The 21,291-nt window shown below is 48.5% G+C and overlaps 2 protein-coding genes and 1 non-coding gene across 5 annotated transcripts; all 3 read left to right on the top strand.

Annotated features, from left to right (window-relative positions):
• The first annotated feature begins 1,082 nt into the window (after nucleotides 1-1,082).
• Nucleotides 1,083-14,365, top strand: KHDC4 (KH domain containing 4, pre-mRNA splicing factor). Of its 3 annotated transcripts, none has more exons than XM_086628401.1 (14): nucleotides 1,083-1,174; nucleotides 1,300-1,537; nucleotides 3,766-3,894; nucleotides 4,248-4,327; nucleotides 5,153-5,205; nucleotides 6,047-6,210; nucleotides 6,597-6,808; nucleotides 7,336-7,396; nucleotides 8,285-8,342; nucleotides 8,542-8,795; nucleotides 9,313-9,468; nucleotides 10,467-10,579; nucleotides 12,390-12,481; nucleotides 13,437-14,365. In XM_086628401.1, the coding sequence occupies exons 1-14, from the start codon at nucleotides 1,083-1,085 to the stop codon at nucleotides 13,634-13,636; spliced, it is 1,902 nt and encodes a 633-aa protein (XP_086484527.1). In that variant the 3' UTR covers nucleotides 13,637-14,365. The 3 variants fall into 3 exon arrangements, with proteins under 3 accessions (XP_086484527.1, XP_086484528.1, XP_086484529.1); XM_086628402.1 differs by having other exon boundaries at nucleotides 1,128-1,174; nucleotides 8,542-8,807; XM_086628403.1 differs by lacking the exon at nucleotides 1,083-1,174 and having other exon boundaries at nucleotides 1,463-1,537; nucleotides 3,772-3,894.
• Nucleotides 6,371-6,497, top strand: LOC147526646 (small Cajal body-specific RNA 4). The gene has a single exon (XR_015222922.1).
• A 722-nt stretch (nucleotides 14,366-15,087) lies between the features above and the next one.
• On the top strand, nucleotides 15,088-21,038 carry RIT1 (Ras like without CAAX 1). Its single transcript, XM_086628318.1, has 5 exons — nucleotides 15,088-15,184; nucleotides 15,568-15,624; nucleotides 16,562-16,635; nucleotides 17,113-17,304; nucleotides 18,422-21,038. The coding sequence occupies exons 1-5, from the start codon at nucleotides 15,088-15,090 to the stop codon at nucleotides 18,650-18,652; spliced, it is 651 nt and encodes a 216-aa protein (XP_086484444.1). The 3' UTR covers nucleotides 18,653-21,038.
• The last annotated feature ends 253 nt before the right edge of the window (nucleotides 21,039-21,291 follow it).

Genomic DNA, 21,291 nt, shown 5'->3' with positions numbered 1-21,291 from the left:
ATTGCCCCGACTCATGTGTGAGACCTTGCACTTGGCCTTGTTGAACTGCATGAGGTTGGCACAGTCCCACCTCTTCAGCCTCTGGATGGCAGCCCTTCCCTCCAGCGTGTCCACAACACCACACAGCTTGAAGTTGTCAGCAAACATGCTGAGGGTGTTACCAGCTGGGAAGAAAATTCGCCTACACAAGGTAGATAAACGGGCACGGCTTTATTTCAGAGCTGGGCACACAAGGGATTGCTTCATCCAAGCGAGTCCACCCCAGCATCCAAATCCAGTGGGTTTTATACACTGATTTTGTCAAATCATCGTTACAGAAGTCCTTTTACATAAAATTGCATATTATTCTTGCTCTTAAATATGACCTTTAAAGTGATTGATTTTGTTGCTATATTACTTTACCAGTATCCTTATCCTATAACAATCATTGGTTAATTCTACTTTACTGATTAGAATCCTTGATATTCCAATCCAGATGGGAAGGGGCCAGGGGTTTCCAAGCAGCACAGCGGGTGTCCGTGAGGGTTCCCTTCGTCTCTTAAAGCAGAACGCAGACGGATGCGGTAGCTGGGCGACGCGGTATCCGCGGTTCCCCGGGCTGTAACGACGCGCGGAAAGATCCCGCCGGTTCCTGGCGAGGGCCCTGCCGTCACTCGCCAAACCGAACAGCCCCCGCTCGCGCATCGCGCTCCCCAGCCTTCTGCTTGGCTCCTTTTCACTTGACTAAATCTCGCTTGTGCTGCCCCAGTTCTGTGACAGGGCGCACTCGGTGCCGCTGGCGGCGCTGCCAGCGCAGACGTTAAACAGATGTGCGAGCAGCTGGCGGCGGGCACTGCGCATGCGCGCGCCGCGGCTGCAGGACCGGGCTGCCCGCCGGGGCGACACTGCGCATGCGTGCGGCCCCTGCCTGCGGGGCGCCGTGGCGCTCTCCGGCCCGTCCCCCCCCGCCTGCGCCGTGCCGGTGCTGCCCGCCGGCCGCTCTCGGTTCCCGGCTCCCCCCGCCGGGCGGACGCCGCCGCAGCCCGCGCCGACCCTGTGGCGGCGCCCGGAAGGGGCGTTCCGAGGCGGCGCGGAGGCCGGAAATGACGCTGCGGCTGGCGCGGAGGCGGCGGAGCCGGGCGGGAGCCATGTCAGCGGGTGGCGGAGCGCAGCGCGACGCTGGGGCGGCCGGCGGGTGAGGCGGGGCGGCGGGGCCGCGGAGAGGGGCCCCGGGGCGGCGGGGCCGAGGCGCGGCGGGTCCCGGAGCCGCGGCGGGGCGGCGCGCGGAGGCGGCGGGACTGAGGCCTCTGTCTCTTCCAGGCGCCGCAGTAAGTGGGACCAGCCCGGCCCGGCGCCCGCCTTCCTGCTCCCCGGCACGGCGCCGCTGCCCGGGCGCCCCTTTCCCGGCGGCGGCGATGGCGGCTCCGCCGTGGCGGGCTCCGAGAGCTCCGCAGCCCCGTCGGGAGCGCTGGACGCGGCCGCGGCCGTGGCCGCCAAGATCAACGCGATGCTGATGGCCAAAGGGAAGCTGAAGCCGGCGGCCAGCGCGGCGGACAAGGTGGGTCCCCGGTGGGACCGCCGGGCCCGGGGCGGTGGGCGGGAGCGGCCGTAGCGTCCGTTCGCTGGAGATCCGCCACCTTTAGTTGTGGGAATGGCTCTCAGGGAGACGGGAAACGAGGGAAGCTTGCTTGGTGAAGTGGGATGTAACAAAAAACAGCCGGAAAACGTTTGTTTTTTTTTTTTTTAATTTTTATTTTTTTTTCAGAGTACAGAGAACAGTGGCATAGTTGTGTGAGGTCAGTCCCAGCGCTCTCCCGTGAGGCTTAACCAAAGCCATCTGTAGGAAGATGATAAACTTCTTTCTGAAGTATTTTCTAAATAGTACAGCTGATGTAAAATCTGCTGTATAAAGCAGCTAGATTAAAACATGAGACCAAATTATCTTCGTGCCTAAACGAGTTATCAGCAGGATTCGTATGTCCCGAGTTCCCAGCAACTTGGTCAGCCCTGCAGTGCCCAGGCACTCGAGCTCGGTGACCGCTGTAGGTCCCTTCCAGCTGAACTTTTCTCTTCTAAAACAAGCGCAACTTCAAGCCTGTTTCCAAATTTCAGTCCCAGGAGCAGTTCTTGCTTTTCTGCATGTTGTTAGTGTTAGAGCCAAGCTCAGAAGGCTGTTTCAGGTTTCCTTCCAAACTTGTTAAAATCTGAACTTAACAAGAAGAATATGCTTTCACGGTGCGTTGTATCTTCTTTTTCACATGCACAGTGTTGGTGGCACTGACAGTTACATCCTAAGAGTGAGGCAGCATCAAAATGAGTATTCATTTTGTCACTGAATTTATTCACAGATAATAGAAGAGTGGCAAATGCGCCCTGCCACGTGTTCACCGCAGTCGCTTCTCTGTGGCGTCTGTGTCCAAAATGATGGTCGCAGCCTTTTTGTACATGGAATTTAGTAGTGAGTGTTTGGTCCTTGCTATCAGCACTCCTAGGTGGCTTTATGCGTGGTTTGCTGCACGGTGTCTACTTCTCGGTACTCAAATCCACCTGAGCGTGGGCAGTTTTCAGGTTGGAGAGCACGTGGCAGCCTCCGTGCTCGTACCAGATGGAAGCGAAGTCTGTTCGCTGACTGGCAGTTTGAGACACTAAAGATTGGAAAAGATGCTGTGATGTCTCATTCTTCCATCTGAGTTTTTTTCCGTAAGCTCTGGTGGCATTCTGACATCCTGTGACAAACGGTATTGCTCTGGGAACCACTTCACCAATTAATTAGTTTGCAAATGGGGTTGGGTTTGATTGCGTATGTTGCTTTTGTTAGGAAATGTTCAGCGATTACATGTCCAGAGTAGTGAACTCTGATAGCACTTCAGATTGTGAGGGAATGGAAATTGAGGAGCCTGCAGGTTAATGAATGTACGTTTTTAAAAAAAATTTGCGGAAGGAACGGAGAAATAGAATGTGTGTACAACGCGTGGGACCTGTGTCCCTCTACAGCCGCCTCGTGCAGCTTTGTGTTTCATGCAAGCTCCGTGCTTCATGGGATATTTGTGAGAGAGGACGGATGCCTTTTGGATGTCACTGGGAGGTTCTCTTTCTATAGAGTCTTGTTTTACATTTATGTCCCCAAAAGCATTTCAGAATTTTTAGCAGGATCTACTATATCTAACAAAGGATATACATGGAAAAGGGTAGAAGGTCTTTGTTGTAATTCCAACTCTTCTGCCATGTCTTCTGAATCAGTTTGACTCCACGGCGTTTTCTTTCTTAGCACTTAAATACTGACACAAAACATTTTGTCCTTGTTTTACAAAACGGAGGAGGGGAGGTGCAGCTGTAGTGTGGGTGAGTTTCAGTCTTGAAAAGAAATTCTGAATTCTCTGCCAGTGTCAGGGGAGCTGAGAGAAGTAGGAATTACGTGTTTTATTAGTCTCTGAGGTTTCTGTCAGATGCCAGTCGAGTGTAAGATGCCTTGGTTCCCGTTTGAGCAGCTTTGCTGCTGAGTTCTACGTCTGTTTCTCCATTTATAGAACAGAAAAAGTAATTACTGCTTACATTAAAATGTGCTGAAGGTAAAACTAGTGTTTTATTTGTGCTCAAGCAAAGAGGTCGGTAATTAAGTAGTAGCTATAATGTGCTTTCTGCTAATATTTGTAAAGCTTTTGGGTTCAACAGCTGAAAGGGGAGGATGAAAAAGTTACTCACCTCTGGAATACTGGGGTCAATTTGTTTGCAATGTCCTTTTCTCTGCTTCCCAAACACTGGCTTTTGCAACGGTTGTCTTTCAAGCTGCAGGCGCTGGGAAAAGGTCCCGCTACAAGTAAAAGCAAAGATGACCTCGTGGTGGCAGAGGTGGAAATCAACGATGTCCCGCTCACGTGCAGAAACCTGCTGACGAGAGGACAGACGCAGGATGAGGTACGTTCAGGATCCACACCTGATTTACTGGGCTCGGCAGCACGGGCATGCCCCTTTGTGAGGCTGAAAGAGCTTGTGATAAACTGTGTTCAGTGATTTCTCCTTTTACAAACCTCCTCGTGTTTTCTGAGACGCTTTGTTTAGTAGTTTGTTGGTTCGCTCAATAAAACGCCATCTGATGAGGTCAGGTAGCATCGCCGCGTCCTTTAGCGGGCGCCGTTCACTCTCTGAGCACTTTGTTAATGACTTCTGGTCTGTTTGTACAGCAGCGTGGCTTAAATGACTTTGGGTTCCTGTGTGTGCTTTGGTTATTACTGGTAAACTTGTCACTGTTTTTTTTAAATTGTTTGTAGATAAGTCGACTGAGTGGTGCAGCTGTCTCTACTCGAGGGAGATTCATGACTGCAGAAGAGAAAGCAAAAGTGGGACCCGGGTTTGTATTTCTTTTTGGGGCTTTCTGCTTTTTTCCTCATTGGGTGGCTAAGTGGTGGGGTTTTTGTTTTTTTTTCATGAGTGTGCCACCTTTGGGTGCCAGAGCAAATTGTATTGAGTGTTTCATAGAAACATAGACTAGAATCACAGAACGGTTTGGGTTGGAAGGGGCCTCAAAGATCATCCAGTTCCAACCCCTCTGCCATGGGCAGGGACACCCTCCACTACACCAGGTTGCCCAAAGCCCCATCCAGCCTGGCCTGGAACACTGCCAGGGATGGGGCAGCCACAGCTTCTCTGGGCAACCTGGTTCAGTGCCTCACCAATGTTTTGAACGTGTTTACCACTGTGGTAGCACTGACTGCATAGCTGCTTTCTGCCTGCTAAATATCAAGAGTGAAATAAAGACAAAACCAAACCAAGCACAAACGTGGCAGATCAGACTGTCCTCAGCTTCTGAGTACAGTCAGGAGTTGTGTTTTGTGTGAATGAGCAACTTTCCAATTACAGACAGAGCCAATATTTTGTAGACTTGGTGCTTTCAGCTACTTGACCTTCCATGTGGACGAGCAAAGTAAAGTTTTCAGTGGTGTAACTTTAATAAGTCGTCCTGTGAGTAAGTTCTGAATCTTTTTAGTTTTCAGCACGCAGCTCTGCTTACTGAGCGCTGTGATATTCAATGAGTATGCATTTACTCCCTTGTTTGAAGAGTATTTCAAATCTTCCTGGCAGACTTTGTGTGTCTGGATGACTAATGGAATCAGATAGAATCCGTTATTGCGTGTTCCCTGTGGGTTTAATGGAATATTTGCCCTTTCCTTTCCAGAGATCGTCCTTTGTATCTTCACGTCCAGGGTCAGACACGGGAGTTGGTTGACAGTAAGTGTAAAGCATTCTGCTTTTCCTCTTGTTATTCCTGGGCAAGGGGTTTCACTGAGGGGCTTTGTTGTGAGCGGTGTGGATTTGTGGTGCCATTGCCTTTGTGTTGGAACAGACCGCGTTTAAACATGGATACTGAGATGTCTGCTCAGAGCTACCTGAGGTGCTGTGCACTGTGTTAGTCATGAAACTGCAACTTCTGATGGACTGCAGGGAAGGTGGGGCAGTGAACAGGCTTCCTAGACAGGCACAGCTCTTACGTATGAGTTTACTCACTGGTAACACACTGAGATCCCATTACAACAGGTGTGTGGCAGGTAGAGCTTCTCTTTAATATACAAGTACGAATGTTTTTGGTGAAATATCTTAATTTCCATTAGAAGCCTATGCCTGCTGGAAAAAAAGGGGAAACTATAAACTGTTCAGGTGTTCATTTGTTCTGTGTATCAGTTCACGGGCTTGCCCTCAGTTGTCTCTGCCCACTTGTATCTGCCTTGATTTCCACAGCCAGAAAACAATTTTTCACATGTTAGTTTGCTCGTTTGTGCACATGTAAATTCTATGTGGCATCATGTAAATGTTTCTGGGCTAAAACTTCCTACCTGCATATATTGGCCTAAGCTTTATCAGGTGGGAATGGAGGAGGAATCCTGCTGCTTGTTGCCATCCTTTGTGATCCGATCCCAGAACTCCAGTGCTGGGCCCTGCTGTCAGGTGCAATCTTTTTGCCAGTAGATGTGCTGTCACAGAACGTGGGAAGGCAGCCGAGGCGTTTCACGATGTGGTTAGTTTGGGCAGTTGACAAGGGCCAAAATGGAAATGAATTCCCTGTTCCCACCAGGGGCTGTCAACCGAATTAAAGAGATAATTACTAATGGAGTAGTGAAAGCAGCCACAGGTTCTAGTCCAACGTTCAATGGAGCTACGGTCACTGTCTATCACCAGCCAGCCCCTATTACACAGTTGTCTCCAGCAGTTGGCCAGAAACCTCCGTTCCAGTCAGGGGTGAGTAGATCATTTATGTGAATTTCATTGACTATCACTGATTACGAGATTTAGCTGTTACAGAGTATATGTGCAATATGCTATTTATTTAAAAAAACTAAACAAACAAACAAAAGCAGAAAAAACCCCACAAAACAAAAAACCCCTTGAGTGTTGTGAAACTGGAGGACTAATCAGACTGGGTCTGAAGAGTGAGACTCGGATGATAGTAGCCTCCTAAAGGAAAGGGCTGGAGAGAGCAGTCCTGCTTGCAGAAAGCAAAGGGCTGACTGTGCCATCCGACACCCAACTGGTGTGACTGTTGTAGAAATAACATTTCTGGCCTCCCTGAAATGAGCATCCTCGTCCTCAGAGTGAAATAATGAGCTTTTACTGTTATGTTACAGATGCATTATGTTCAGGACAAGTTATTTGTTGGTCTGGAACATGCTGTGCCTACGTTTAACGTGAAGGAGAAGGTGGAGGGGCCGGGTTGCTCCTACCTGCAACACATTCAGATCGAAACGGGTGCCAAAGTCTTTCTTCGTGGGAAAGGCTCGGGTTGCATAGAACCGGCGTCGGGCAGAGAAGCCTTTGAACCCATGTACATCTACATCAGGTACGAGGGGCTTTTAAGGAAAAACAAATAAAAATCCTAGTGAGCAATCATGGGTGTAGCTTAATGTTTAATCAGAGTGGGGAATTGTTAACTGCGACCGACTTAATGCAAATGAAGTAGTTTTTGAACCTGACTTTTATTTTAATGGAGATCTCTCTACAGTGATAAAGATATCAAACGTGATGAGATGGTATAAAGTGGTATTAAACCAGAAGGAATTGTTTTTCTTTGGAACACAATACAGCCGTGCTCTTTTTTGGGCTTGGATTGCGATGTTGAGTTTTAGGAGAAGAACACAAAACACATTGACCAGTGAAGCCCGTGTTCTGTGCTCGTTCCTTGCAGTATTTAGAGTAACCTGAAATTTTGAGTAGAAAACAAATAGCTCATCGCTCTTGTTCACGATTGTGCTGACTGACCGCTCGTTCAAGGGATAAGATCTGACAGCAGGTTGCTGATGAAAGAAGTAGCTCCCAAATTTGGCAGAAACATTCGTGCTCATGAGGTACTTTTTTGTGTGTTTTCAGTCACCCAAAGCCAGAAGGTTTGGCAGCTGCTAAAAAGCTGTGTGAGAATCTATTGCAAACCGTGAGTAGCTCTTACAAATAGGAAATTTCAGAGCCTGTTGTAGCTTTAGCATGTGCCTGGCTAATGATTTTCTTTTTTTATGCTCTCAGCAAAACTGTCCATGTGTTCTGGCTTGCTAATAGCTTTTTCCTTCTAAGTATTTCTGTCTATTTTTTTTTTTTAGCAGTGAATAAACATTTCTCAGGATGGAGCTGTAGTAGTGGAATTTTGGGGGGAAATAAAATGCAAATGCTTCCTGAGCAGAACTGGGGGTTTGGGGCAGGGGCTTGTCCGACTGAAGGCAAGCATAAAGGAATCCTGCTCTTTTCTGACTACTGTGGCTTCCCTCGCGTTAGCTTTAAATGTTGCCCTGAGCCACGCTGTCTGCTTATCTTTCTAAAGCGATCGTTGTGCCTAAAAAATTTTAGAAATTCTCTCACAGGTACGCATAGAAAATTAGTTTCTCAGCTTTTCTTTTATGAATGCAACCAGTGAGATCCTGTGAGACAGTCTTTCTGTTAGTGTGGCTAATGGAGTAGGGGCTGCAAAGTCTCTTTTGAAAAAGCTGTGGAAGCTTTTAGACGCTTTGACTTGGAGCATTTTGTCTCCGGTGAAGTAACTGGTTTGCCACTCTGTTTCCTGTGAAGGATTACCCTGTATTTTACACAAATCTGTCAGAGACCAGCAGGATTGGTGGGACGTTTAGCGGGATTTTGGTGGTGGTTTTGGTCAGTGGGTTTTTGTTTCCAGTTCTTATGTTTGGATTCTTGCTGCCATTGTGCATAGTGTGCTCTGTAGTCCAAGTCCCCGTACGGTTTCCTGGGGATGCACGGTAAGATGCCTTCTGCCTGCAAAAGATCAACAGAGTAAATACATGTTTATTGTCTAATCTTTGAAAATTCTTGGCAGGTTCATGCAGAGTACTCCCGATTTGTCAATCAGATAACCACCGCAGTACCCTTAGCAGGTAAATGTGGGCAATGGGAAAATCTTCGGAGTGGCATTCAGCGGAGCTGGACTCACAGTCAGCTCTGTGGGGTTTTTACCTGGGGAAGTCTTTAAGTCAGCTGAAAAGGAGCCCAGCTCCTTTTACATTTGGTAATGAAATTTGATGTTTTTGTGACTCTGAATTGAAGATGATCCTTTTCTCCTCTTTCTCTCACCAGGCTTCACGCAGCCTGCCGCTATGAACAGCGTCCCTTCCCAGCCATCGTATTACCCTTCCAACGGCTATCAGTCTGGTTATCCTGTTGTTCCCCCTCCTCAGCAGCCAGTCCAGCCACCGTATGGTGTACCAGGCATGGTACCGCCTGCGGTGCCGTTGGCACCTGGAGTCTTAACAACACTGCCCACAGGAGTTCCGCCTGTGCCAACGCAGTATCCGATATCTCAAGTGCAGCCTCCAGCCAGCACTGGCCAGGTACTGCCACAGGTTATCTGCCCCGTAGTTGTCACCTTGCTAAGCTGTTTCTTTGCTAATAATAGAACACTTAAAGTAGTTCCAGAAGGAGAATTCTTCTTCAGGGCATTTTGTGTTTGTTTTTTTTTTTTTTCACTGCTTTGCTGCTGCTTCTGTCTAAGCAACTGAATTGTTGGTATGGCTGCTTGGTACTGCATGTCTCATGTCGTCGCCACCTGTGAGCATAAAGGATGTTTGCAGGGGGCAGTGGCTCGTTTATAAAAAGCGTTATCGCAGGCTGGGACGCAGCTATGTAGGTGCAGTGGGTTTGAGTTACAGATAGTGACGGGTTTGAGGTGGGAGCGTTCTGTACATGAAGTACCTGGTTTATCTTTAAGTTGTGAATTTCCTTTTAGGTGCTGTGAAGAGAAACTAGTTCTGTGTTCTGCTCCTGCGTATGAAACTCTACATTGAATTAATGCTTTAGATGGGTATTACCAAATTTTCTTGTGTTTTGTTTCCAACTTCTGCATGCCAGAGTCCACTCAGCGGTCCTTTTCTTCCTGCTGCCCCCGTAAAAACAACCATGCCGACTGCCACGCAGCCCCAAGTCCAGCCCCATCCCCAAGGTCAAAAGAGACGCTTCACTGAGGAGCTACCGGATGAGAGAGAGTCAGGACTGCTGGGATATCAGGTGGAATAAAATCGGCAATTTTACTTCATTCACTGAAAGGGAGCTCGACTGGGGAGAGGTTGTTAGCACGGTTCATTTGGCAGCAGCCAGGCGAGCCCGCTGGCAGCAGGTGGTGCCCGACGCGGAGAGCACGCTTTGCTGGCTTTGAGTGAGGCACTGCTCTCGCGCTGGCGCGTGCCCGCGCCGGGGGCACTTGCTTTCTGCACCCTCACTCTCTCATGAGGAAGAGCCGTGCGTCCAGGTCAAAGAGATGACAACAGCGTGTTGCTGGTTAGTTTAAAGGGAGGTTCTTTGGCGTTTTTGGCGCTTTTTTGTGGGTCTTTCGGGTGGATTTGTTTGTGGGCGGGAGGGAAGCGTAGTAATAACTTCCAGATTTTCCCATTTACCTTTCTTGCAGGTTGCACTTGAGAGGATTTCAAGAAGCCTAGTTTTAAGAGATTGATTTTATTTTTTTTTAGATAGCGAATGTTAAACAATTGATTTTAATCAATAGAATTTTGAGTTCCTCAGACTTGTATGTGAGAAAAGGGAGTTTCTGCAAATGCTTCTCTGATGATCCAGCCCTGCTCACAGGCAGAAACCCTTAGTAAAAGCTTTGCCTAGAGACAATGAGGAACTGCCTGTACGTTAGACCTAATATTAGTATCTCGAGTCGGGTTTTCTGTGGCATGAGGCCCAGACAGTATTCACACTGAGCTGACTGAGGAGGCAGTAAGTCCATCTGTGAACTAAGCAGCTATCTTTACTGTCCTGAACTACTGAAAAGGTGGAGTAACTGACGAGATGTCTTCCATATTGGTGCTCAGGCATGTTTCTTAACTATGTTACCCTCAGTCTTTGTAGGAGAAGGCATTTGGTTTAGCAATGGCAATTAGTGGTTTCTTCTGCTAGTTGGCAATATGCTCTGAAAAGTTGGGTTTCCTGTCGTTATCATTAAGGAGCTGTAGCTTATGTTGTAGTTGTAGATTTGCTAATGCCGTGTGTTTTTCTGCTCATAGCATGGACCCATTCATATGACTAATTTAGGTACAGGCTTCTCCAGTCAGAGTGAAATCGATGGAGCCGGATCGAAGCCAGCAAGTTCCTCAGGAAAGGAGAGAGAGAGGGACAGGTGAGTGATGGAGGAATTACGTTCAGGTCTCTTCTGATTCGGATAGAAAGCTTATTTCAGAGTTGATCTGTGTTTCATGTTCTCTTCTGTGACTTGTGGGTTGTTTGTTGCGGGTGTTTTTTTTATGGGCTTTTTTTTTTTAAGGAGAAGGGATGCAAGCGTTACCTTTTCATGCTATGTAATTAAAATAGTTTTAATTTCTACCCCTCTAAGTCTGTATGCTCTTATGTTGTCTGAGTCTGGTATTTTGTCAGCTTCTTGAGATAACAGGATATCCTTGCAAAATAGGTTGGCACTTACATTTTAAACTATTCCAATTTAAAAAAAAAAAATCTGAAAAAGTTATAAACTTGAAATTTTGCATCCTGAAGTTTCAGGGAAAGATTAACTTGATAGTCCCTTTTGTTTTCTGGCCACTATGAAATTCATCAAGGGTGTTGGTAAAGCTTTCCTATGTTCTCCGTCTTGTACGTAGTCCTAAATTCAGCATAGCTATTTGGGATCACATTCAGCATCAGGGATCACTGCTCTTCCTTATGGACTCCAGTGCATTGAGCCACAAAACTGTGGAGCTTGCACTTCATTTCATAGCATGGTTTGGGTTGGAAGGGAGCTTTAAAGATCATCCAGTCCACCCCCTCTGCCACAGGGAGGGACGTCTACTAGGTCAGGTTGCTCAAATCCCTCTCCAACCTGACCTTCAGCACTTCCAGGGATGGGGCATCCGTAACTTCTCTGGAAGCCCAGTGTCTCATCACCATTCAGAAAATAATTTCTTCCTTAAATCTAATCTAAATCTGCCCTCTTTTAGTTTAAAACCATTTCCCCTTGTCCTGTCACTACGGGCCTTGGTAAAAAGTCTCTCTTTTTCAGTACCTGAAAGGGGCTTATAAAAAGGCTGTAGTAAGGTCTCCCTGGAGCCTTCTCTTCTCCATGCTGAGCAACCCCAACCCTCTCAGCCTGTCTTTGTAGGAGAGATGTTCCAGCCGTCAGATAATTTTTGTGGCCTCCTCTGGACCTGTTCCAACAGGCCCATGTCTTGTGCTGGGGCCCCCAGAGCTGAAGGCAGCACTGCAGGGGGGTCTCAGGAGAGCAGAGCAGAGGGGCAGAATCCCCTCCCTCGCCCTGCTGCCCACGCTGCTCTGGGTGCAGCCCAGGGCACGGTTGGCTCTCTGGGCTGCCAGCGCCTGTTGCTGGCTCGTGTTCAGCTTTTTATCCACTAGTACCCTCAAGTTCTCCGCAGGGCTGCTCTCAGTCCCATGAGGTTCCCATGGGCCCACCTCTCAAGCCCGTCAAGATCCCTCTGGATGGCATCCCTTCCCTGCGGTGTACAGGCTGCACCGCTCAGCTTGGTGTCACCTGCAGCCGTGCTGAGGGTGCACTTGATCCCACTGTCTGTGCCACTGGCGAAGTTAAACAGTACTGGTCTCAGTACAGACCCTAGAGAGACACCACTTGGTACTGGTTTCCACTTTGACATTGAGCTGTTGACTGCAACTGTTTGGATGCAGCTATCCAGCCGATTCCTTACTCATCTGATAGTCTATCCATCAAATCCGTTTCTATCTGATTTAGAGGTGAGAATGCTGGGGGGGATCATACTGGGGGCCGTACAGAAATCCAGGTCGGTGAGATCAGTTGCTCTTCCCTTGTCTGCTGCTGGAGTCACTCCATTGTGGAAGGCCACTAGATTACTCAGGCAGTTAAACTCCTCAGGTCAAGGACTCAGTTATGAATTTGTTTTCTATTACTTTTGACTCTTTGCTTGTTTTAAAAAAGAAAAAATAAGGGCTTGCATTGGTTTAAATAGGCAGTTGATGCCTCCGCCAGCTTTTCCTGTCACTGGGATGAAATCGGAATCCGAAGAAAGAAATGGTGCGGGGTCTTTACCAGGCAACCATGGTGAGTGCAGCGCATCAAATACACTGGAAGTCAGGTTTCCTTTCCCAGATGAGTTTGTGCTGTTCTTACCGTGTTTAAATGGATGGTTTGTGGCTGTTCTCGACGCCCCATTGTTGTTGCACTGCTCTAAAATCACTTGTGTTCGCTGTGATTACACACGTGGTGCTTCTCTTAGAACTTTATTAAAGACCTGTGCATGAGGAGAGTGTAACGAAGGGAAGGACTAAAGACAGGTGGGTTTGACCCATCACTCAGCTGAGGCGCAGAATCTCAGGACTGTTTGGTAACACAGATACCGTGTGGCTTTACACTGCGGACAGCTGTCTCTAGGGGCTCCGAGGAGTACTGGTGGGAGTTACTGGTGGGAGTTACGGTTCAGGTGTGCCTTTACAGAGAGGAGTTGTGTCTGCAGACAACAGCAGTGCTGCCAGATTGCATCCTGCCGTAGGGCTGGCACACCTCAAGTGTTTGCAACTTGGTCAAACGTGTCATTTTACCTCTGCGGGTAGTTCAGTGCCCTTCAGGCCTGTGGGTGCATCATGTTAGCCTGGTTAACCTTAGTTTTTCTGCAGTACTGGTCCCAGAGATTGCTCTTCTCTTAGCTTTCTTTTGAGCAAAATTTCTACTTTTCTTGACGTATTTATCTCTTTTAACGGTGAAATTGCCATCACTTAGACCCGTTTGCTAACTTTAACTTTTTTGTGTGTTTCTTTCTTCTTTTTCTGTTCTCTTACATGGTTCTGATGGATCACATGTGCTGTTGCTGGTGCTGTTTCGGGTGGCCTTCGACCTTGGATGACCATTGGCCTTGTGACCTCAAAATGGTGTCCAACTAACGATTTACAATTAACGTGTTTTTTTATTATTATTAACTCATTTGATGCATTTTATCTCTTTTTATTTTGATTTTTTCCTTCTTGGGGGCTGGGGGGATTGTTCTTTTTTCCCCTCCCAGATCATCGCGCTAAGAAGATGAAAACTGCAGAAAAGGGCTTTGGATTAGTGGCGTATGCTGGAGATTCATCAGATGAAGAGGAGGAACATGGTGGCCATAAAAACGCAAGTACTTTTTCACAGGGATGGAGTTTGGGATACCAGTACCCTTCCTCACAACAGCGAGCTAAACAGCAGATGCCATTCTGGATGGCACCATAAAAGCTGCAGAAGAGTTTTTTCATTCATCTTTTTTTTTCCCTCTAGCAATAATGCATGTATATTACAGAAGGCAGTTTGCAAATACGCATCGTTTTTACATTTGCAGAAGCTAAAGTTTCAGTACTTCCCATTGAAAGGGCTCCATTATTTTTAAAATCCTTCTTTCTGCAGTGAATTTGTCAAACAAAAACCTATTTGAAATACTATTCTGGCAGGGCTAGTCCCTTATACAGTGGGGGAAGTACTGTACAGAGGAACTGGGGAAGCCTGTTGGTCTGCGTTTCCCATTTTTCCAGGAGAACTTAAAAATGAGACTCATGACTGAAAGAGTCAGTCATGCTGACGTCACTCTGCACCTGGTGTTCGTATGTTACGAGCGTTCCTGCTCTCAGCCCGTGCAGCCCCGTTGAGCTCATGGTGACCCTGGCTGTGCAATGTCTGGGCTTCCAACAGAGGAAAGGAATATGCAGTAGTTGTGAAAAACTTGAGGATCACGTTTCCTTAAAACGCTGGATTTGTTTTTACTTTAAGCATCTCCTGCCACTCTGCACCGTTTTTTCTTTGAAATGTGGTTTTACTAACCCCGCAACTTCTCCTTCTAGCCAGCTGTCGGGGCGGGGGCTGCTGGGTTTTTTGGATGGGTTCGTCCTGCCGCTGCTCCCCAGGTGGACTTGGTCAGTCGCCCCTGGATGCGTTCCCATGCCGCAGTTGGGGCGGCAGCCCTTCTCATGAGCTCTCATGAGATGGGATGAACCCATCTCTTTCCTCGCTCCCGCGGTTCTATCCCTTCCGTTTCACCATGGTCTAACAAAGACGAGGCCGCTGGCCGCCGGGCTGCCGCAGCGCCCGGGCCCGGCTCTTGCCCTGGGGCGTGGCAGCGGCACCTGGGCACGGGCTGCGGGGCTGTTCGTGGGCACGGGCTGCGGGGCGGGCTGTTGCGGACGGAGCTCTGCCCGGCGCAGCGCTGCCCGGCACTGCCGCTCGCTTTGCGGGAGAAGTTCGCTGGGAGGGGGGGCGCGTCGGCGCCGCGCGCGAACGGCCTCGCGGCTCAGGTGTGCGCGCACTGACTTTCCTACGCGTTGTAAAGAGCTAGAGCCGTACTTCCACCGTGAATAAATGTACAAACGTTCCGCTCGGTGCCGCTTTCTTGGGGGAGGCCGCGATGGCGGGAAGGCGGTTTTTCCCGCGGTAGCTGCGCGCGGCGGCGGGCGGGGCTGGCACTGCGCATGCGCAGGCCGCGGCCCGAGCCCCGCCCCTCGCGGCGCGGCGGGGGCGTGGCCGGGCGGGCGCGGGCGGCGGCGGAGCTGCCGCCATTTTGGTGTCGCTGCCTCCTCAGCGCGGCCGCCGGCGCGATGCGGCGCGGGGGAGCCTGACGGGGCGGGGCGGGCGGCGGCCCGCGCTCACGCGCTTTTCTCCTTCTCGGCGGCGGCGGCTCCCTCGACGCTGCGGAGATGGACTCCGGAGCCCGCCCGAGCGGCGGCGGCGGCGCGGGGCAGCCCCGCGAGTACAAGCTGGTGATGCTGGGCGCCGGCGGTGTCGGCAAGAGCGGTGCGTACCGCCGCGGGCCCGTCCGCCGCCCGGGGCGCGGCCACGCGTTCCCCGGTGCGGCGCGGGGCAGCGCGGAGGGCCCGGCGGGCCGCTGCGGGTGGGGCGTTCCGCGAGCGAACCCGCCCGGTTCCGGGCGCCGCTCCGCCCCCCGCCGCCTGTCGTCGTTCTCCGCCGTTCGCGGCTGCGGCTGTGCCCCGGAGCGGGGCTGAGGGCGCGGTTCCGTCGGTGCCTTCGCGACCCGTGTCGGTGCCGCGTGTCTCCCGAGCCGGGCGCCGGGCGCGGTTGGGGGGCGGGGGGTGTTTCAGCCGGTAGCGAAACAGCGGGCGCGCTGCGCACGGAGCGCTGAAGACTTGTGCGATTGTGTCCCTGGTTTTTGCTTCCAGCCATGACCATGCAGTTCATCAGTCACCGCTTCCCGGAGGATCACGACCCCACGATCGGTAAGGAAAATCTCTTTGCCGTTCGCTCCTTCTCTGAGCAGGTTGAGCCGTTGCAGAGTCCGTTGCTTTAAAGTGCTCCGTTTAGAGAGCTGTGAATGTGGCTGTAAGTTGCGGACTCAAATCCCTTAAATTATCAATTTGAAGGTATTAAGAATTCTGAGGCTGCTGTGAGGACTGGGATATGTATCCTGAGTTTTAGATGTTTAACGGTTTTCCTATCACGTATATTTAGGCCATCCGCTGTCTGTGTGTGTTTGTACGTGGGCAGACATGTGAAGAACTGCTGATGAATTATTATTAGTTGTCTATTCAAAAAATCTAGTCTCTGTGCTGCAGATCAGCTCTCTGCTGTTAATTTGTCAGGCCCAATTCTGCTCCGTGTTTTAGAAATTGGGAGGGATGAAAGTGTGTAACAACTTACTACGTTGTTGCATAACTTTGCAGCAGCTCTGAGAGAAACCTTAACCAACGGTTAGACTGCCAAAGGAAAAGTGGGAAAAACCACCAGCTCCTTGTTGAAGGTGGAGTGTTGGAGTGCTGACTTTGAGGGACAGAGTATTTGTTATCTTGCTTTTAAAATGGCTGTTGGGGTGGCCAGTTCTTCTCTTGATCACAAGTATTTTCTGGCTTTGGGAAACATGTAACGCTCTCACTCTGTGCTTTCCACCAGGGTGTCCAAATTGAATTTACAGGATGTAGTCATATGTCCCTCAGAAATAGCATGTACAACAGCATGATTTTAGCAAACAGTTGGGAGGTTACAGAATCACACAATTAAAAATTGAGCTGGTTGTTAAACGAAGAACGGGCTGATATCGTATAGCAATATCAGCAGGTTAGGTTCTTCTAGGGCAACGTTCTCTTTGTGAATCGATGGCTAACGAGTGTTGCAATTGTGTTCCAACCTTGTTCCTTCCGCCGTGCTGTGGACTCCCAGAGGACGCTTATAAAATACGAATACGCATCGACGACGAACCAGCCAACCTGGATATCTTGGACACAGCAGGACAGGTAAGAAGTGAATTCGGAGGATGTTAAGAAGTCTGTAATGGTCAGGTGTAGAGACAGAAAACCTGTAAAAGTATGCCTGTATTTTCTTCCAAATTATTTTCTGAGCCCTCTGGCTTCTCCTAAGCATCATGTTGCTTATAGCATCTGCATGGTACTCTCTGTGTTTAGGCAGCTCAGACGATACTCTGCTTTCATGCAAGGCTTTCTCCCCTGCACCGGTGTTCATGGCCAGCAAGCAACACATACTGGCTGATAAATGACATGTTGGTATGATCTCTGTTGCGAGGGAAACTCCTTGTTACTCCAAAACTTATGTAATATCTCGTCCTACGTGTGATGGGACTAGAAGATAGATGACCAGCGTGTTCACAGAGTTCCTATGCGGCTGGTTTCGGAATGCATATTGTGTTTCCCTTTCTGAGCAAACTTAGAAAGTCGTTGTATTTGTGCAATTGAAATGTAATTGTCTGTTTCTAGGCAGAGTTTACGGCCATGAGAGACCAGTACATGAGGGCTGGCGAGGGATTTATCATCTGTTATTCCATCACAGACCGGCGCAGTTTCCATGAAGTCCGTGAGTTCAAGCAGCTCATCTATCGCGTTCGACGCACCGACGACACTCCAGTGGTGCTGGTGGGAAATAAATCCGATCTGACACAGCTGCGGCAGGTAACCCTCGGTTGCACGTTGTTAAATGCAGTAATACAGGAGGTTAGATTCCTTTTCTTATGTTTTTGCGCGTTTATATATAAGAAATTGAACAGTAGAGAAGTATTTGTTTAAGCTGGAGCGTGTTGAAAACCACACGTGTACAGCAGTCACAAAAGTAAAGTTTTCAAGCTGATGCTTTGGGTTTCAGCTGCTCTTGAGTTGTTTTTTTTTCATTTCTGAAAGGAGATACTGTTGATAGAGATGTAGTGTTCCGTAAACCACCTGCAGGTAGTGGCACAAATGGCAGGTACAAATGCACTAATGGATGTGTAATAATGGAGAATTCGGATAAGAATGGGCAGGAAGGAAAATCACTTTCAGCTCAAGAAAGCAGTAACTGCCGTCTGTAGGAAAACAGCTGGAAGCAGAGCTTCACTCAAAGCAAACGTTTTGAAAAACAAGTTCAGGAGGTGCTGTTATTTATCTGGAATCAGATGAATTTTCAGTGTGCGTTGCAGCAAGATTATGGTAGCTGTGGTAGAACACCCGTGCTAAGAGTATAGGGTGAGGAGTGGATGTTGTTTTTCCATGGCCTTGGCAAGACGGGTGGGTTTTTTTTGTTGTTTTGGTTGTGTTTTTTGAAAGATTTTGCTTGGTTCTGGGAAGTAGTGTGCCAAACATCACAGATTTTGCCCAGGAGAAGGAAGTACCCTTAGCTTATCAAACTGACAAATGCTCGTGTTAGGGCTGAGGACTGCTCATGTTAGGCAACCTCTGGATTAAGCTCCAAGAAAGGAATATTCTTTCAAAGGACTTTGTTGTTTCATGAACGTCCAGAGAGTCTCTTACAGACGATTGCATTGCTGGAGAAGTGATGGGTGAAAAAGAAAGAAAAACAGGTTTGTAGAGAAAGATTTAGAGGTTGGGGGACCTGAGCTGCGGTGGAACCGGGAGGGTGCGTGCCCAGTTGCAGAGCAAGCAGAACAAGAAATGGTAAAAAAATAGAATCACAGAATCATAGAGTGGTTTGGGTTGGAAGGGACCTCAAAGATCATCCAGTTCCAAACCCCTGCCATGGGCAGGGAAATAAACTTTCTGGTTCTGGCTTTCTTGACAAGCATGAACTTTTTTCCAGGTCTCCAAAGAAGAAGGCTCTGCTCTTGCACGAGAGTTCAACTGCCCTTTTTTTGAAACGTCGGCTGCGTACCGCTACTACATCGATGACGTGTTCCACGCTCTGGTGCGGGAAATCCGCAGGAAAGAAAAAGAAGCTGTGATGGCAATGGAAAAAAAATCCAAGCCTAAAAGCAGCGTGTGGAAGAGACTGAAGTCACCGTTCAGAAGGAAGAAGGATTCAGTCACCTGAGCAGAGAGAATTGCTCTGCAAAATAAAATAAAACCTGGGAACAGCCATTTGTGACCAAAGCCGTTTGGTGACAACGTTTCCACAGTGTGTTTTCAAGCGGATGGGGCTTCTCTGAGGGAACACATACTTTTTGCCAATCGTTTTTGTTTAGAACGATATTCTCTTCGTTTTGGATATTTAACTTGAGACGCAGTAACCGCTGTACTTCTGTTTGTTGTCATTTTTTTACTGGATCCAGCAAACGTTGCTTGTATGTCGTTGGTTACGAATGCTGGCAGGTTTATGTCCCTGCACTTTTGGATGTTTGTGAAAGCTGAATTGTGTAAAATATTGTTGAGTTTCTACCCAGCCTAACTTAATTAATTTTTTCCTAGTTGTTTGCACAAGAGAATTTTACTGCTCTCCGGAGCGAGAGGCGGTTTGTCGAGGTTGTGCTGAACAGTTTACAAAGCGTGCGTCACGACCGGCAGCCGTGGCTGTGTATAGGTGTCACTGAACAGAGCTGTGCCAGAGTTCTTGTGTCCTCATGGAATGGGGTTTTTCCAGCAAAAGTAACGTGGAATACATGTACAAGTTTATCCAAATTACCAGTTGAACAGCAGTGTTGTAGGTGGGATTCTAAACAAGTCAGAAAAAGCAAGTTGTGGTTCCTGTGGCAGTTAGAACGTGGCAACAGTGCATGAACACGGAGTGTTTTCCCTCTGCGTGCAGCAGTTGCTGTGTTGCCACAGCATGTGCAACGCAATGATGCTGTAGAAACTACAGCTTTGAGGTTTCTGACTGGTTTGTTGAAAATCGTGGCTGTAGTGGTGCGCTGGCTTATTTATTTACACTCAGTTTTCTGTTCTTGTCTTAAAGGAGCCAGTATCTTCGTTAGGTAGACGTCTCCAGCGTAGTCATTTCAAATTGTTCTGTGGTCGCCACTTTTGTAGAGAGTGACTGAGGCTGAGGTATCTGGGCCCAGAATTCAAGTCCCACATACTGCTAAGAGTCTCCCAGTGCAGTCGTAGAAGCAGAATTGCCGGTGCGGTGGAAGGAAGTTGTTTGCTGGGCACAGTGGCATCCTGACAGATACCACTTCCTTGACCCGACGCGTGCCGGCAGCGCAGGTACAGTGAGGAATGATTTGGTTAATGAAGTGCTTCTGCAGCACACGCTCCGCACGCAGAGATCCTCTGCTGTGGAGCTGATTGACTTGTGCATCAGCTGTAGAATTTGAATCCAGCAGAGAGAGGAACGTCTGGTGTTCCTCTCGATTTAGTTTCGTAGGTGACAGAACAGATCATGGGTAGGTAACGCAGACATGGTTAAAACGAGTTGCTCAGAGAGCCAAGTGCCTGGAGTCGTTCAGCGTAGTGCAGCTTCCGTTCACCCGTCATCTGTGTCAGCAGCTGTTCATCGTACTGGTCAGATACCAGATCTGTGGTGTCAGCCCCAGTGTGCCGCATGCCACAGTGCAGTCAAAACTGAAAATTCCTGTGTAAAAGGCTTAGTACAAGAAGTCAGGATAGTGAATTTAGAAAGTTAAGCTGTTTTTCCTGCTAAACTCCTTATTGCTTAAGATATGACTGGAAATTCTGTGCCTGTTGGTTTTAAGCGTATTTTCTTTGTGTAAGATTTAAAAAAACTTGTAACGAGAAATTTGGAGGGGCTTTATGTTTTTGTTTGTGGCTGAGCTAAATGTTTAAATTGGTTTCTGTTTCTCACTTCCTCCCAGTGCCCCCAGTGTTACGCTGCACTGGTAATAGCCACACGTGCGTTGTTTGAGAAAGGCTGAGAATAATCCAAATTGTTTAGAATTTCAGACATCTTTGGCGTGAACTGTGTGAGCAGTCGTGTGCCTCTTTCCAGCAGGGACTGGTTTAGCCCTCCTGTTCATTCGTTGTTGGATTAAATGCTGTCTATAACTCAGACAAAAATCCTAGGAAAACCATCTAGCGAGAAGTTTGAGGAGGAGGAGGGGACAACGGCTGAGAAGTTGCTCTAAAAGCAGTTGCCGATTGTGTCATCGTAAAAATTATTTCAGACCAGCCTTCTGGAAATGCTGAACAGGGGCCTGAGGGTGCTTTTTTCCACGTGCTTTTCTTGATACAGTGAGTTAACATGAAGCACTAGTCAGCTTCCAGTGCCCCCCGTTTTGGATAATGTGCAGAGGTCACCTGTGAGCAGCACGGAGGCTGTGTGGGGCTGTTTGCGCCGTTCGGTGACGGGCCTGTGCCTCCCGTGATCCCTTGGATGCAATTCCAGCGTTTGCTCACGCCTTTGCCTGCCTCTTGCTTAGTGGATTATTACAGCAGAACAGCAGCAAGCACTTTTTTACACAGTGTTATTCAAAAAGAGTTTTATTTTTGTCATGTATGAATTTGTACACAGATTATCGTTTTATTTGACACAATATATAATTTTTAATACAAACACGTGTGTTTGGTGTTTTAATTGCTGGGTAGAAGAGCGTTCAGCCTGCGAGTGCTGGAGGAGGAAAGCTGACGGCGTGTTCGTACGTTATTTTGGAGAATGCTTGTCTTGCTCAGGAGAAGAGGAGTCGGTACGTTACGCTGACGTGGTGCAGAGCCTGGAAGTGCCGAGATGTGAAGCTGGTGCCGACTGTTTAAATACGATGGATGTTGTGGAACTGCACG

The sequence above is a fragment of the Tauraco erythrolophus genome, chromosome 30 (genome assembly GCF_009769465.1).
Source record: "Tauraco erythrolophus isolate bTauEry1 chromosome 30, bTauEry1.pri, whole genome shotgun sequence".
Classification (NCBI taxonomy): domain Eukaryota; kingdom Metazoa; phylum Chordata; class Aves; order Musophagiformes; family Musophagidae; genus Tauraco; species Tauraco erythrolophus.
The sequence above is the reverse complement of the archived record's forward strand: the minus strand, read 5'-3'. Positions and strand labels throughout refer to the sequence as shown.